The sequence below is a fragment of the Papaver somniferum genome, chromosome 10 (genome assembly GCF_003573695.1).
Source record: "Papaver somniferum cultivar HN1 chromosome 10, ASM357369v1, whole genome shotgun sequence".
Classification (NCBI taxonomy): domain Eukaryota; kingdom Viridiplantae; phylum Streptophyta; class Magnoliopsida; order Ranunculales; family Papaveraceae; genus Papaver; species Papaver somniferum.
Genome location: NC_039367.1, coordinates 157,903,833 through 157,916,678, shown reverse-complemented (window position 1 = coordinate 157,916,678; position 12,846 = coordinate 157,903,833). Strand labels below are relative to the sequence as shown.

The 12,846-nt window shown below is 37.4% G+C and overlaps 2 protein-coding genes across 2 annotated transcripts; both read right to left on the bottom strand.

Annotated features, from left to right (window-relative positions):
• Positions 1–3,393: 3,393 nt before the first annotated feature.
• LOC113316681 lies at positions 3,394–5,523 on the bottom strand. Its single transcript, XM_026564831.1, has 8 exons — positions 5,379–5,523; positions 4,816–5,093; positions 4,434–4,641; positions 4,174–4,356; positions 4,064–4,132; positions 3,812–3,937; positions 3,673–3,729; positions 3,394–3,581 (listed from the first exon to the last, which is right to left on the bottom strand). The coding sequence occupies exons 1-8, from the start codon at positions 5,521–5,523 to the stop codon at positions 3,394–3,396; spliced, it is 1,254 nt and encodes a 417-aa protein (XP_026420616.1).
• Positions 5,524–8,026: 2,503 nt separating this feature from the next.
• LOC113316680 (uncharacterized mitochondrial protein AtMg00810-like) lies at positions 8,027–9,755 on the bottom strand. The gene is made up of 2 exons (XM_026564830.1): positions 9,713–9,755; positions 8,027–8,397 (listed from the first exon to the last, which is right to left on the bottom strand). Exons 1-2 carry the CDS (start codon positions 9,753–9,755, stop codon positions 8,027–8,029), a joined length of 414 nt encoding a protein of 137 aa, XP_026420615.1.
• Positions 9,756–12,846: the final 3,091 nt, after the last annotated feature.

The following is a 12,846-nucleotide window of genomic DNA, read 5'->3' as shown; positions in this document are numbered from 1 at the left end:
ATCAAGATATTTAGGATAAAAGATGAGATAACTATGGCAAAATTACGCGAGTATCAAGAGGAATACATCGCTCTCGAAGAAAAGCAAAAATAAATGAAATCTTATCCAGTGGCGATTACAAACGCAGGAAACAACAGTCTACTCCCAAGAACAACGAATGTTGTCGCGAGTACATCTCAGGGGAGCAAAGGAAAGTAAATAGTGGAGGAAGAACAAAAACTGGTAGCAATGGGAAGTAGGGACCAAGAAGAATTTGAAAGAGAAAGACAGTTCAATAATCGCGGAGGAAACAATAAGATTCAGAGACTCGATTACCAGCCAGAAGGATATGGAGGACGAAAACAATATTATAACCAAGGCCAAGGAAGTAATAGAGTAGTTTGGGAGCATACAAAGATGCCGCATCTAAAAACCACAGTCGAGAAGATCTGGGAAGCAATAATTTTGATGGAAGAATTACCAGCACCACCAAATATGGGAGATGAACCGCCACCAGGGAGAAGGAGTAATGAATTCTGCGCCTATCATCGTTTCCATGGCCACACAACTAATAACTGTAGAAACATTAAGAAAATCATATTAAAAATGATTGATCAGGGAAAGTTAAATCGCTTCTTAGTTCAACAACCACAAAATCTACCACCACCACCACCACCTGCGGAGAATGCACAAGAAAGAGAGGCGGGAAGGCATACATATCTGATAGAGGTTGGAGCAAAAGCGAAGAATTTGTATTGTAATTCGATAATACATTCATTCAGGAACATAGAAGATTTCCATGATAATGTCCTAAGTCGAGTTCATGCGAGGGATAATGATGGAAAGGAGATACTCAACCTCGCGAAAATATCACCATTGAAAGATTGACATAAGCAACCTATTTCCTTTAATGCAGAAGAAGTACCAGGAGGAGGAGGAGAACAGCATGAGGAGCCATTGGTAGTCAAGTTAGAAATGAATCCAAAGGTAAAGAATGATGACGATGAAGAGGAGGATGTGAACACATAGGCTATAAACAAAATACTGATATACCCTGGGAGTTTAGTAGACATTTTGTTTTATCACACATATATGACTATGGGTGGTAGAGATGAAGAACTAATCCCCTCAACATACAAAATTTATGGTTTCAACGGGACAGCCAACAAGCCAAAGGGAGAGGTGAAGATGCAAATTCCTTTAAGAAGTATATCAACCGAAATAGTATTCTCCGTTGTTGACGTAGAATCACCTTATAATGCTCTGATAGGAAGGTCATGGTTGCATGGTATTCTAGGAGTGGCTTCAACTTTCCACCAATGCATAAAGTTCCCGCTACCTCAAGGTGTTGGAGTAATCAGAGGAGATCCAAATGAAGGAAAAACTTGCCATGATATTGATGTCGAAAAATGTGAAGAACGTGCAAGCAAGCGAAGAAATTGGAAGCAACAAATACAAGATAGCAAGAGAAGTGAGCGATTAATGGTGGATGCTGTGAACAAGTAAAGTGAGATGAGAACAACCTCAGTGAAGGCGATAACAACCGCACAAGAAAGCAAACACGTTAGCATGAGCAAATTCAAAAAAGGAGATTTGATATTGAGACAAAAATCGCCTTATCAGAAAAACAATAAGAGACAAATGGAGAACAAATGGGAAGGGCCATACAGAATCAAGAAGGTAGTTGGAAATGGGATGCATGCACTAACAGGAGAGAAGGAAGGAGCACCATCTGACGAGCTATGGAACTAAGTGTACTTGCATAAATATGATCCGTGCAACAGTCGTAGCACATCATAAAATGAATAACGTATGCGAGAAAATGTATTAAAAAGCATATGCGAACTCAATAAAGTACATAAGATGTAAGAGACTGGCAAGTCATCTTGGTTATGAGATAGTTTAAAAAATAGTAATCATGTGGGCGAATAAGCAAAGGGAGAAGATGAAAACAATGTATTGATCAAGAGTATGAATGCAAATGAAAATCATTATTCCTTTATGATAATGTCATGCAAAAGGGCGAAAATAAGACCTTATGATAAGACCTTAATAGAAGGCTACAGACGTAAAACCTCTAATTAGGGAGGCTAGGTATCCAATTATGGCGTGCACCCTAGTTTTCATACAGCAAGTGGCAATAATAAGACCTAACGCGCGTCATATTGGGAAAACCTAGATAACATGGCTCAGGTGAAAGCTACACCGACCCTGAATCCTGAGTCATGGAGATTTGGGGTGAAACAAAAGCCCATCCGGTAGAGCGCCTTAGTTCAAAGACTAAGGTAAGAAGCTCTCTACTAAGGAGTGCAGAAACTCGATCAAGGCGCCGAGGTACACGGTTGAGTCAAGAGTGCCTGGGGCGTCTGAAGCGTAGCTGACCGCTCTTGACAAGTCTTGACTATGATGCACTCGGTCCGAAGAAACCCCACTTAGGGTGCGGTCTTGTAACCATAAGCCATATCGGCAGAGGGATAAAAGGCTGCGAAAAAAACTGATTTTTGCATCACTGGATGTGAGAAGCCCACCCTAACCCGGTAGGTGTAAGCTTCCTTGAAGGGGAAGTCAGGGGAAATATAAGGACGACACCCTCCATTAAGGAGCTGAATTGTGTCAAAGACGCAAATATCATAAGGCTTTTTACTCACCGGAGTATTAAGGCTTATCGTATTTGTGCAATAATGAAACCTGCAGAGGAATCAATGCCATAAATGATAAGGCGAGATCAATGGGTTATTGCATGAAAGTGCAAAAACCGCCTGCGATCTCGTCGCACAAAAACGAAATCAAATTTTGGGCAAAATAAGACCTTTACTTAGGAAGGCTAAATAAGATCTCATGAGAAAGTAGAACAGAAACTTATAATGTTTTGTAGGTAAGAGAAATCAGACGCACAAATTCTATAGCAAAAGGAAAAACCAAAGGAAAAATTTCTACAGTCAGAATGTATGGGCGCGAAAGGTGGATAGTAAAGAATATGGCTGAGGCATTATGCGGAGATATGAACAGAAGTTGCCGATACGTGAATGATGTGATTATGAATAGACATACAAAGGGAAAAACAACGCATCGCCGAGGAAGAAGATGAGTTATCTTTGCATGTGCTTGCCCCAATCATCTTGGGACGATTAACAGAGGCAAGTATGGGAATGCAAGCATATAGAGAAGTGTTAGTCTCCTCCATATGATAGAATCACGCACATGCTAATGAATACAACACTCTCATAAAAATGCACATTGGATTAACTCTGAAAGATCAAAAGTTAGAAAGAACAATACTTCAATTTCTACAAATACTAGTGCAAAACAAGGAGAATTTACATTGAAAAAGCTTGAAATGCTTAGGAGTTTACACAGGAGAAGTTTAATATAAAATAAATTGGTAAACGATTTACAAGTGCAAAGAAAGATCAACTATTTTCCATTCGTGTCATCTTCATTGATCTTGTCAACTTCAGAATCTTTGTCCTCCTCCTCAATCTCATCATACTCATATTCTCCTTCACTGTCAGAGATATCAGAATCTTCTTCATTTAGAGGAATTTCAACGAATTTATAAGTTGAAGGAGGAATGCCATGATCCGCACAAACTTTCTTAATAGCTGCATCACGAACGCGAACAACATCATTACTCAAGTTAGAAACGGTTGAATATAGTGAGATTTTTCTTGAGCCTGCGATACTTAGAATCACGAGCGGAAAACTTCTCTTCCAGACTCTCAATCTTCTCACGGAATTCCTTCTCATCATCTGCGAAGAAAATACAAGAAGGTTAATAAATGCGTAAGAACTCTCATCAATAAATAACAAGGGAATAAGAATTATAAACAACATTCTTTTTTAGAAAGGATATCTCTAACCAAGGGAGCATGATCAGACTCAGGACTAACATTTACAGCTAAATCATTTCTAGCGTTATCTAAGACCTTAGCAGCCCATTCAAACTCAGCATCACTCTCTATAAGAAGTCGGGAACGAATCAAATTTCCTCGCTTAACAAGTGCGTCTTATTCGCTTAAAGCTAGATCACGCTCTATTTGAACTTGAAGGATGGTGTTTTGAAATTCCTTCAAATCTTTGGCACCTCTAAGAGCAACTTCATCCTTCTCAGTAATAAGAATACTAATCCTAGCTTCTAAATCTTTAATCCTTTCTTTGGATTCCAAGAAACGACGTTTATAACAGATAAGGCACTTCCGTGATCAATATTAAGAAGTCGGTACTTCTCCTTGAGCTCTTCCAAGGAAAGGGATTTTAATTTTTCATCAACAAGGTTATCAAGAGAAGCGTTAAGATACTCAAGGAGAATGTCATCATCAACAGGAAGATGAAGAGAGCGAAATAAAGAAGATGCCTCGTCATTAAGGCTGTAAATCTCTGCAAGAATAGACAATTACAAGGGGAGCAAAAAATAGGAACAGACAGACTGACAGAAAAAATGAAAAATTACGCACCAACTAATTGATCATTCCTCTTCTGAAGGTCGGAGATGTGATTCTTATAAGTAGAAACTTCGGCTTCTAATTTATCTCCCCTCTTGTGAAGATCAGATGCATCATTCTCATGAGTGGAAACTTGGGTCTTGAGTTTATTAATTTCAACCTCAAGCTTGCGAAGTTTTCTCTGATAATCTGAAGAAACAGCATATGACACATGGGCCATCTGCGAAAACATGGGATGAACATAAGAATATATAACATAAAGATATTATTAAAGAAGGTGTGAAGGCATGAAGATTACCAAAGAGCCAAGTGAATATTGAAAACTTGGACTCAACGCTGAGGCAGCTCCACGACGGGATTCGTCATCCAAAGTAGGGGCATCTCATATTTTTACAATGGTATTGCAGGTGCGAGTGAGTGACTCATTTCCAATTGAAGACATGGGATCAGAAAAGATGCCAGAAAGTTGCTCCATAGAAGATGTGATTGAAGGGTCTTCAGCGAGAAGAGTATCATCATCATCGCTAGAGTGGGAGCTTGAAGTAGAGGAAGAAGGTGCTTTCCGCTTCTTTGAAGGATTCTTGGAAGAGGATTTAGAAGCAGTCTTCTTGTTGCGAATTATGCCTTTACATTTAGTGCCAACAGCTTCGCCAGAACCACTGACTTCTTCATCTTAAAACTTCGCACACAGATAATGATAAGAAACAGAGGCAACAATATTGTTAAAATAATAGAAAGTATTTCTTACTTCATCAGTGATTGAACGTAGCGCTTTCGAGGTGCTCTGTCTCCCATAAGTCCTTAGATCCTTCTTCAACTTGGAAATCCGAAATCAACAAAATTAATAAGAGGAGGAATGAAATGAATAATGAAAAGTAAATAAGCGAAGTCATGAATAACATACCAAAACTTCTGTCTCAGTCCATTTGAATTCCCAAGGATTGTAAGCGGGAAAACCCTCAGGGAGAGAATTAATTGATCCATCAGCATGAAGACCAGCAATGTAAGGACCTTTCAAAATGATGGGGTAAACATTCCAGCGATCTTCCTTCGAATATCGTGCAGTATTATTAGTGGTATCATGGAAATCGACATCTCGCATGATCCTATTCTCTTCTTTGATGTTTTTTTTTTATTTGTAGTCGAATACTCCAGCAAGATGACTCGTTCTTCATAATAACAATCTTAGAATGAGCGAAGAAATTATCCACTGTATACTCCTCAGGGTTAATCTCTATATACGCATACTCAGCTTTTCTCCTTTTTGGGATAAAGGGACACTAACCCGGCCGCACGCCGAGCATATTCTACCATAATTCTGATACTATCACCGCTCAATTGGAAGACTGCACGCGAGAATCTCGCATCCGAAAGAATCCTATAAAATAAAGGAATTTGAGGATTATAAAGAGGGATAGGAAAACCAGCGAGAATTTGCCCTACTGAAATGATGATCTTCTGGTCATTCCAGTTATCAAGTGAAAACCATCCGGGGTTGAAAGCAAAAGTGGGTTTTGAGTTAGGAGGAATAGATAATGCAAAACCTCTGTCTTTAAATTCTGCTTGAATTCTATTGAATTCTCTTTGTATTTTCCATCCTGCTTGGAGAACCATTTTTAAAAGTATGGGAATGAGGGTAAAGAAAGATGATCAAATCAATCAAAAATCAGATGATCAAATCAATCAAGATCATATGTGAAAAAGTAAAAAGAGTGATAAGAATGAGAGAAGGTGGTGATTAACTCAAACATAGAAGAACAACAGAAAGGTTTTAATCAAAGGAACAGCAGCAGAAGAAAGTAATAGTTGCAGAAGAAGTAATAGTTGCAGAGAGAAAAGGAGAAGATGATAGAGAGTAAATAAAAGATTTACTCCCGATCCCCAAGATGATTACCCCATTAATGCGATGATTGAAAGTGAACGGATAAGAAGAGGCGGGTACGAAAGACGTGTCAGATAATGAATGGTTGAAAAGACGCGTGTAAGCTGTCATGCCCAAATCAGGGAAATATGTAGGCAGAGAAGAATATGAAAAGGTGAACAGGGGCGGCAGCATAAATTAGAGTTTCTCATATGGCACCCTTTTCCAAAGAAACGACATGAGAAGAGGTAAAATGTAGATACAAAATACCGCACACTATGTAAGCGAGCGAAATAATGATCATCAAGACTGAGCGAAGACGATCACGTACTTCTTATCCAAATGACGCATCACATGACGTCAGCTTAATCACGAGTAAAGTGTGAAGAACTATGCGATGTTATAGAGTTTGTGCGATAAGAGTCAATGTAAGCGTGCGTTATTAACACACGACAAATCCGAAAATAAAGGCTTTCTTAGCTGTCGTTCACTATGTAAATCCCTATATAAAGAACCGAGCGATCTTTTATTGGGTGGGAGCTTTTTGGAGTGTTTAGACAAGATATTAGGAGAGATAAAGTTTATTTGCTTCCCAAGTTAGGGTTTGCTTATTACTTTGTATCCAATTGGAAGAGATTAATAAACGTTCTTATGAGTTTCATGGAGTTCAATTAAATTGATTTGTAGAATTTAGTAGGGGTGTAGTTGTAGGATTTCCTGCAACAATATTTCACCTTTATCCTTATTACTTCTTGTTACTAGTTGTTGAATTCTCTTCTTCGTATGATAACAATTTAACTGGTCAGCCATAACAAGAGCTTCATCTCTTTCTTCCAATATACTAGTCTTTATTGGGTTTCTTCTTCGGGTAACCTTACTTTTGGTTTTTACCTGTTAATCTCTAGGTGTTTATTTTTAGCGAGAAATCTGAAGCAGGATACGAACACCACATATATCTAGGACAAGATGTTTTGATGAAATGTTCCACACTTGATATTGTGGATTCTCATTCAATATAAAGAGCCGTATACGGCTATTATTACAGAAGATATTGCAAGATTGTATACCAAAAATACAAGATTGACAGACATTAGAATGTCGACATAATATGATAGCTATAGCTTAGAAGGATACAACTGTAGTTACTGCTTTGAATGAGTGAGGATAGCTGTATCCTTAACATCCTCCCTCAAGTTGAACATGAGTTGTTGAATGTTCAACTTGTTCCTGAGATAAAGAAACCTTGGTACTGACAAACCCTTAGTGAAGATGTCAGCAACTTGGTCTTTAGTCGAGATGAACCGTACCAGAAGCTGCTTGTTTGCTACTCTTTCACGCACAAAGTGATAATCAATTTCTATGTGCTTCATACGAGCATGAAAAACTGGATTGGCAGTGAGATATGTAGCCCCTAAATTGTCACACCAGATTGATGGAGCTCTTACTTCAACACCAAGTTCTTTTAGCAAAGATTGAAGCCAGTTTGTTCAGAAGTTGCTATGGCTATGCCTCTATATTCTGCTTCAATGATCGACTTGGAAACAATTTTCTGTTTCCTTGCGCTCCAAGATACAAGATTGTTGCCAAAATAGATGCAGTATCCACTAGTGGATCGGCGATCATCGAGACTTCCAGCCCAATCAGAGTCAGAGTAGGCATGAAGGTTGATATCTGAAGATTTTTGCAAAACCAAACCATGTTGAACTGTGTGTTTGAGATACCTGAGTATGCGTTTGATTAGCTCTCAATGCTCGATGTAAGGGTCTTGCATGAACTGGCACACTTTGTTTACTGCGACAGCAATATCAAGCCGAGTGAGATGTAGATACTGCAATGCTCCACATACACTTCTATAAAGCGTTGGATCCTCAAATCTTTGCGTACCCAATCTGCTGATTTTAGTGTTCATAGCCAAGGGAGTAGCAACTGGTTTTGCAGCATCCATCTTGGTCCGTTTAAGTAGATCAATGATGTATTTTTGTTGACTCAACAAAACTGAATCTTTTTGCTTAATAACTTCTATCCCCAAGAAGTAGCTGAGGTCACCTAAATCTTTGATTGCAAAAACAGAATTCAGAGCAGATATTAGGTTTGTAATAAGAGAAGAATTGGAACCTGTGATGATAATGTCATCAACATATATTAAGACATAAATTACCAAGCCAGGACAAGATGTTTTGGTGAAATGTTCCACACTTAATATTGTGGATTCTCATTCAATATAAAGAGCCGTATACAGATATTATTACAGAAGATATTGCAAGATTGTATACCAAAAATACAAGATTGACAGACATTAGAATGTCGACATAATATGACAGCTATAGCTTAGAAGAATACAACTGTAGTTACTGCTTTGAATGAGTGAGGATAGCTGTATCCTTAACACATATGACATGCATGAGACCATTCAAACAAAGGAAAATGGACGTGCGAGACATGTGTAAGAAAATTTGTATTATTAATAGACACTCTAATCAGTGAGAGACACCAATAATGGAAGATAGCTTGCACATGGGCGCGAGAGAAGTCACTACAAGAAAACATGACTTAAGCGACTAAAATCTTAGCAAGCAGCCAAAATTTTGGTCGCTTTAATGGTCAAGCGACCAAGTTTACAACTACCAGTTAGTTTGCTTGCTGTAAATTTATATCCACTACTTCTTAGCGACTAACAAAGGTGTTCGGTTTCTCCATCACTTTTTCAAGTTACCTACAGAAACTAAAAAAGTGCTTGAATGGCTATTTACTTTGAGGCACCAAGAGGCAGCAATTCAAAAATTGTTTGGTTGGTACAATCCTATCTCAGCAACCAAGTCTTAGTCACAACAAAGAAAAGCCAGAATTTTAAAATTTGTGATTTGTGTACTAAATTTTTTCTTTTAGTCATTCTAAATGTAGTTATGTAATAAATAGAATCAGTTTGTGGTGAGTAAAAATTTGTTTTAAGGATATATGTATATGTCCAAACTATAATTTGTGCCGTTCTTGACGATGGTTTTAGAAAATGAATGGTAGACTCTAAAATTTAAGGATATATCATCTCATAGAAACATTGTTAGTTGTTACTTTGCCCTATTGTACCGTTCCACTTCAGTAAACAGTAAACATTATTTTTAAGCAAACACGTGAAGGATGAGCAGTCAACTATCAAGTCTTCGTTGGACCAAATAAGGGTAAGCAAACACGTGAAGGAGAAGCAAACACGTGGCTATAAGTTTCTTCGCATAAAGTGGTGGGAAATTTTACCGCGGAAAAAGAAACCTTTAATTCAAAATAATTGAATTTTGCCGCATAAAAGGTTTCCCAATTCAAAACACGTGGCAATCCGTATGAGCTTTCATTTTGAGTTAATATCGGTGGATTATAATTTTTGGCTTCGTATTGGCCAGATTAATGCCATTGATGATATTATCTTTTACCGGCTTACATTCAACTTTGCTACATCTGAAGAAGAGTACCGTGAATCGCATTTCGGAAAAATTTGACGGTCCAGTAATGGCTATGAACATTGGGATAGGGAGTGAGAAAGAAATGGACCCCACCCTCCTCTCACACGGTGCATACACCGCTCGGTGCATAAATCATTTCCGATTTATATTTTGTATCCACACATATAATTCGTGATGATTTAGAATTCGTTCATTTTTGTAGTGATCTAACATTTTTTGCGTATATAATTTAAATCTATCTTAGTAATTAATGAATACTTCCTGATATGATTTCCAAATAAAATCTTCATTGATTCGTTGGTGCATAACTTTTTATTTTATCTTGGATCAAAGTCTTTTTAAGTAATTTTTGATGTTTTATTTGATCGACGGTCTAAGAAGACATTTCCCATTCTTTCTCATTTTGCTAATCATTTTCATTCAATTGATTTATACACATTCGTAGTATACTAGTATTCAATCTAATTTTTATATGTTATACATATTTTCAAAGATGATAATTCATCGGTTCATTCCCTTTAACTTCTAATACATTATCCGAAAGTTTATATAATTGAAAATCTATGATAATTACCGAATTTGTCTCCTATCATTATCTAGGAACTCTTAGCTTTCTGTTGGCCGAATAAATTTTAAAAACCATAATGCTTGTTCGTTTTGACCTAAAATGCAATTTATATCCGAATTTGGTGATAAAAAATAAATTGGGACAGCGAAAAGAAAGAATCGGAAAAATATGATTCCTATGATTTAACATGAAATCGATTTAGGTGTTTTATCAAAACCTCAAAAATTTTAGAATTATACCGGTAATCCCTTTTGGTCAAAAAAATATATGAAACTCGGTCAATTTTCCCAATTTACTCTTAGTAGTTCCCATGCTCGGTGAAGAATCACAATCATCTCGGCCAATTTGTGTGAGGTCGACCGACATCGGGTAAGAACATGGTTTGTTTAACGTACAATATGCCAGAACATGGTTTGTTTAATATGCCAGGTTACGATCTCGGAGCCAAGGTATGCGTACAATATGCCAGAACATGGTTTGTTTAACGTTTCAGGGTATATTCCGAAGGAATCTTATCTGTAAATGGATGAATTCATCGTTCGTACGAAGTAGATGCACTTATAGTAGTCCACTCACGGCAAGGTTACGATCTCGGAGCCAAGGTATGCGTACATTATGCCAGAACATGGTTTGTTTAACGTTTCAGGGTATATTCCGAAGGAATCTTACCTGTAAATGGATGAATTCATCATTCGTACGAAGTAGATGGACTTATAGTAGTCCACTCACGGCCAGGTTACGATCTCGGATCATATTTTGTATGTTGTTATACCACATTTGGAGTTCGAATCAACACTGAGATTCATATTTATCGTTTTTGATGATGTATCCAACTAAGTTTGAGATCTGAACCATCATAAATTCCGTGGTCCATCTCTTGTAATCTTATAACCTGAGTTTACCAGTGTGAACTAAAGCTACTTCATGACCTATATTACTTGTAAAAATTACTTCATGACTAGTCGAAATTCAAACCCGAAGCACAAAGAGAAAGCACAAAAACACAAAGAAACACACCAATTATCGAATTCATTTTTCATTTTCCCGATTCATTCTTATACATTTTTTGGATTTTTTTATATCAGAATGTCGAAAACAGTGTTCTAAATTTATTTATAGTTTTTTTGGATTTTTTTCATGCTAAAGGTTGATAATTAAACCGAAAACATGAGTTCGTATTAACACAAAAGAAACACAAATGCATCTCAATCCGTATGAGCATCACAAATAAAATCTCAACCGTCAGATTCTTTTCTCAATCCGTATAGCTGGATCCAACGAACTCCGTCCATCATTTTCATTCACCCACCAAACCCTCCCAACCACTCGAACTCTATCTGTTTTGCTCTATCTTCATCTTCTCTGCTCTTCGTCTCCTCCATAGATCGACGACCGGCGGCATTACTTGAGAAAATCTAATTCACTCAACCCATCTTTTACTCGTCATCGCCGTCTCCTCTCCTCCTCTTCACCTGCTTCTTTGAAACTCATTTTCTATTCTTATTCTCTTTTCTTTTTTCTTCTTTTTCGTTCTTCTTTTCTGCTCTTCTTCAGTTGAAAATCGAGAGGTCAAATTGAGGTATGGCTTGAAGAAATTTATATTGTGAGGATGTATAAAAGAAGCAGGAGTTGGTGTTTCTGCTAATTATGAAGAATAGGATTGAGTCCTGTTATGAATCGAGAACTAGGGTTTTGTCAGTGAATCTGTAATAGAGTTAGAAATTGAGAAATTAAAGTGGGTTTGGTGAACAAAATATGATGAGGAAGAATTAGTGATTGATGTGTGATTTTTAATGAAGATTAGAGAAGCTAAGGTTTCTGTTCTTTCCCAATATAGATACTAGGGTTCTTGGATGTAATTGAATCAAATGACTGAAACTGAAATTGAGGTTTTAGGGGAAAGATTAGAGATGGGAATGTTTGATTTGAAAAATTTGAGGCCTTGGTGGTGGTAGAGGCATAGGAGGCAGCAAAGAAGGAGGTCGTGGTGGAGGTGGAATGAAAGGTGGTAGTAAAGTGATTGAGTACAGAGTATAGAATCCTTTTAGATCAAAGCTTGCTGCTGTTGTACTTGGTGGTGTTGAAATTTTTTGGATTGTAAGTATTATTTGTGTATCATGTTTGGGATTTCAGTTTGTGTTTTTACTTTTTTTTTCTTTGTCATTGTTTTAGCATAATGGTGTTTGATTTGCAATTGCAGGTATCGCCTGAGTTAGACCTAGAGGTGGTGGTAATGGAGAAGGAGGAGGTAGATGGGGTGCTGGTGGTGGTAGTAGTGGTGGAGGTTGCAGCCACAACTACAGATGAGAGATTGCAAGCAGTGTTAATGTCCATAAGGTTAGTCATCCATTTCTTATTAGATTTTGTTATTTTCGATCAATTGAATATAGAGAATTTGATTACAATTTTGAAGGTTTCAGGACAATCAAATTGAACTAAAGAACTTCTAAAGAATCAAAGTAGAAGATGTCATGTACAAATCCGAAAAGGAAGGGTCTGGTAAATATGATTAATCTCTGAAAGCTAAAGTACTGTCAAGAGTGA